At 38.5% G+C, this 4446-nt stretch overlaps 1 protein-coding gene across 1 annotated transcript; it reads right to left on the bottom strand.

The window, feature by feature from the left end:
• Nucleotides 1-1005: 1005 nt before the first annotated feature.
• Nucleotides 1006-3698, bottom strand: LOC105360502 (discoidin domain-containing receptor 2-like). The gene is made up of 4 exons (XM_011497409.1): nt 3343-3698; nt 1949-2183; nt 1483-1632; nt 1006-1201 (listed from the first exon to the last, which is right to left on the bottom strand). Exons 2-4 carry the CDS (start codon nt 2162-2164, stop codon nt 1052-1054), a joined length of 516 nt encoding a protein of 171 aa, XP_011495711.1. The 5' UTR covers nt 2165-2183; nt 3343-3698; the 3' UTR covers nt 1006-1051.
• Between the last annotated feature and the right edge of the window lie 748 nt (nt 3699-4446).

The raw sequence follows: 4446 nt of genomic DNA, 5'->3' as shown, positions 1-4446 counted from the left end.
AGTTGTAAATATAAATTTTGTAATATACAATTTTAGAATCGTTCTTGTATTATCATATTTTACGCACACAATAAGAAATATCGAATGAAGTATGCGAGGACTAGTTTTTATTATTAAATTATACAATATTATTTATGACAATGGAATATTGTCCAATATACGTTCCAATATGCACAATTACACACGAAATAATGCGAAAAGTTTATTCAAAATTAATTTTAGACATTACACGTCACATTGATTTTAGAAAATAGTTAAAAGATGAACAGAAATTGTTGTATTAGGATGATAAATGATATTGTCCACGGAGAAAAAGAATTTTTCTTAATACGAGTGCCTTCATAAATAATTCTCATAGTATGACAATCACGAAGAGAATTATGATAAAGAATTATGTATTTGTAATTTCACGAATAATGTGCGAATGATCATGAGCTTTAATGTAAAGTGAACCGCTGACGACTTTAAGCGACACGAATGGACAACTGAACGTTTCAACAATCAAGACTTCAAAAGTGCCTCTCTCTTGAATTCCGATCGACTAGCAGGATTCAATGTCTCTTGCGCTAAGGACATACTTGACTTTTTGCTATTTCTGGCTTTCAAAATATTTCACGCATGTATAAACTTAACGATTGTACGGTTGCAGTATCGAGTCTGGAGTCTCAACTTTAGTCATCCGAGGTAAAATGGCGACGATATATACGTATATACATATACATACATAAACAGCAAACACGCAAACACTCATGGGCATACATGTGTGTTTGCTTGCGCGCTTATACCCATACATACATACATACACATATATAAATATATCGCTATGCACACGTTGTTTTCACCCTGCAATGCTTGCTTTGCTGCTTATACCTTCGAAAATGCATTTTCATTCAATTTCGTTAGATCATCGACGATCGATTGTATTATTATTTATTTATTTCTTCTGTTTTTTTTTGTTTTTTTGTTTTTTTTTTTTGTTTTTTTTGTTTTTCCCTTTCTTTTTTTTTCTTTTCTTTCTTTTTTCTCTCTTCGATATCACAGTCGGCTATGATTATGCTCCGGGTCGATAATCCGCCGTAACATTCTTGAGGAACGAGTAAATCTCTTTGAAGGTTGGTCGAACTGATTCGTCTCTCTTCCAGCATGAACATATGACTTTGTATACATTATCGGGGCACATCATTGGTTTCGGTAAGAGGACCTAAAAAACAAACGAACAAACAGACAAACAAACAAACAAACGAACGAATTAAATAGATAAATAAGAAAAAGAAAAAAAAAAAACGAATTCACAAGCTTTAACTGATTTGAAAAAATTGATTATTTCAACGACACAAGATTTAATAAAAAACGACAATTCTTCAGCATTGAAAGATTCAAGAAGCTTAACAATGATTTCATTTTTCATCTCAATATCACGAGCTCTATATTTTTAACATTTGAATTTTATATTTAATGCAATAAGAAACACCATCCACTCACTTGCAATTCACCTCCGTAATACATAAGCTCGGCATTTTGTATAACCTGCTCATTTGTTAAATGTTGAAATGGTTTTTCTCTTGCAAAACCCATTATTTCCCAAAACGTTACCGCAAATGACCAAACAGTGCTGGAGCAAGTGTATCGATCCTGAAGAAAAAAAAAAAAAAAAAAAAAAAAAAAAAAAAGAAAAAAAAAGGGATAGAGAAAGCCGTTAATATTAGCCGTTAATAGGCATTAATTAGCATGCGATAAGCATTAAAGGCATTGAAGGTAAAATTTTTGAAATTCTCTATTATTGTCAATGTGCATTCTCACAAAGACCATGAATTTTCTGTCGACATTATTGAACCAATTGAAGAGGGCTCGAGCAGTAAAAATTTACTACGACGAATGATTTCTATTTGAATTGCCCTTTCCCATTAACCTTATCGGCCACCTGTCGTTACTGTTGTTAAAATCTTACCAGCAATATGCTCTCCCAGGGCAGCCACCTGATTGGTGCTGGAGGTCGTCCGCCGATGTCACTGTAATCTTTCTTGTACAAGTCGCTGCACATGGCAATATCTGTAACCTTGACAGTGTAACATCTACCGAGGAGGCAATTCCGGGCGGCCAGATCTTTGTGCACGAGGTTCTTTGACTCCAGGTAGCGCATGGCCGATGCTATTTGCGTCCCCATGTACAACAGGCAGCTTTGACTGTGACCAAACGACAAGATTCATCATTAGGGTTTATCCAGCAGTTTGTAAAGCTATTTTATGCGACAAGTAGCGAGTGGCCATCGTTTAATGAGCCGTAACGGCTGACAATAAGATTTTCTTAGCGATTGATTTGGAGCGCCGTTATTAGCCATTCATTTTTCTATTAAAATTCATAGGATTATTTATCTTCGATTATTTACGGAGTGTCGTTAATCTTGATTGTTCGAGAATTATTAGCCACTCTGCGTTGAGTTGCACTAAGAATTTATGAATGCCGTTGTTCATTAAATTAATGGGAATTGGCGATTCAAACGAGATAAAATTGTTCAATTCCACAACATTATTCGTCTTATGGAGTCTTATGAAGAAAATATTACGCGATAATGGCGACGCTGACGTTGATGATAAATTACATAAATCAATTGATTCGACATGGCGATATTCGTCCAAGGCTTGTGGCTGCGCCGAGTTCAATATACCTAGGATATGGAAATAATTTATTCTTAATCAACTTTTCGTCAGTTTCTCGCGAGACATAGCAAATGAAGTCAATTGACCGAGAATGGTAAAGAATATACGATCGGCCGAAAAAAATAAATCGACTCTAATTTAATTAATTTTTCGGAATTAAGTTTTATTTTTTATTCTGTAAATTTAAAAAATCGTGTAAATTAAAAAAATCTCTCACCGACCGAATAAGCGACCGATTTCATTGATATTAAATACGTCACAGAAAACTATCAACACCATCATCGGCAAAACACAGGCATGAAATTCTCTAAATTAAAGAGCAATTTCCCTCGGCGTACTTCGCAGTCGCTATTACTGCCAAATATATGAAGGGCGAGAGATGCCGAAGATGAGAAGAAAATTACACCTTCCCACTACCCAGATGGCATGGCTGTCCTCGTTGCCGAGGACCTTCAAAGTGTCGCGCGGGACGGTCGAATAATAGAGTGGACGATAGTGCAAAAGGAGTCGTATCGCCGGCTTAAATAAAACAAAAGATAAATCGCGAGGCCAGCGGGGCCCTTATCATTATCTTAAGATAAGCTAATTGATAAAAGTGCCACGAGGCGAGTGTTGCCGGCGCGTGTGCTTATCGACCTTAAATTGATTCGCCGAGGCGAGGTGCAGTGGGACAGGCAGCCTTCACCTGATGAAGTTGACGGTGCAACTTGGCCGTTGGGTGCCGACGAGGGGCTCGCTGTACTGGAGGTAGTGGGCGAGGTCGCCGAGCTCCGTGTACTCGATGATCGTCCAGGGCCTCGAGGGCTCGGCGTCACGCACGAGTCCGAGGACCCGGGCGAGGTTGGGATCGGCGAGACTCGCCAGGAAACGCACCTCCCGCAGTCCGTCGCTCGCCTCCTTGCTCGTGCCCTCGGTGATGTTCACAAGGTAGTCGGGGCTCGGTATCCTCGCGACAGCCAGTCGCAGGGGCTCGGCACCCCGACTCGGGGATGGCGTCGACTCGGGCAGACCCAGTACCGCGCAGACTATTGCCTATGCCGAGGGAGAACAACACCGTCGGTTTATTCGTTAATGGCTAGAGGTTGAGTAAGCTAGTGCCGCCTGATTGATCTAAATTCCAATGGGCACGGCTGATGTGCATTTTGGCATTTCGGCGAATGGAATTGGCAATTTCCAAAGGTATTGTTCAAGGCTCGATACCGTTAAAATAGCCGAAACAGAGACTACTTTGGCTCATTGGCAAGAGATTCTTCACCGCGCACAATACTATTCTTCGTTTCGTTTAGAGGGTTGCCCAATAACAATATCTCCCCCCCCCCCCCCCCCCCCCCCCCCCACCCAACCCCAAACCCCCACCCAACTTCTTTAACAAACTGTTCCTTCTGCTGGGCTAAGTGATTTTTTCAAATTTTTTCCCATTACAGTTTGTTAAAATTCACCCTACGAATGCTTTTATTATTACATACATTCATGCATACAAACATGCATACAGAAATATATACACTGATATTTCAAAAGTTTTGTTTCTTTCATGTATTTCTGCTTTGCAAAACGTTTGAGAAACTTTTCTATCGAAGAATGGCATAAAAAATTCAAGAATAATGATAAGAAAATTAAAAACTCCATCGGATCATTTGTTATTTGGTGTTTTGTAAAAGAAGTTTTTTTTTAAACTTAAGAGATATTTTTATTTAACTTTCTCATGTTTAGAATAATTATTTATCCATTAATCAACATTTTTTTCTCAATTATTATTGTCCTAGAGTAATATTAAAGACGCACTTTCTAT

This window comes from Ceratosolen solmsi, unplaced genomic scaffold, assembly GCF_000503995.2.
Source record: "Ceratosolen solmsi marchali unplaced genomic scaffold, CerSol_1.0 scaffold47, whole genome shotgun sequence".
NCBI classification, from domain to species: Eukaryota; Metazoa; Arthropoda; class Insecta; order Hymenoptera; family Agaonidae; genus Ceratosolen; species Ceratosolen solmsi.
Note: the sequence above shows the minus strand (reverse complement) of the source record. Positions and strands in the feature narration are given on the sequence as shown.

Bases quoted from the DNA above. Each gene is read 5' to 3' on its own strand.
- LOC105360502 (XM_011497409.1), bottom strand. From the start codon at position 2,164: ATGGGGACGCAAATAGCATCGGCCATGCGCTACCTGGAGTCAAAGAAC. The intron at 1,633-1,948 runs GTAAGATTTTAA...TTTTTTCTTCAG, and splicing joins CCTGGGAGAGCATATTGCTG to GATCGATACACTTGCTCCAG. The intron at 1,202-1,482 runs GTGAGTGGATGG...TTTGTTTTTTAG, and splicing joins ATTACGGAGGTGAATTGCAA to GTCCTCTTACCGAAACCAAT.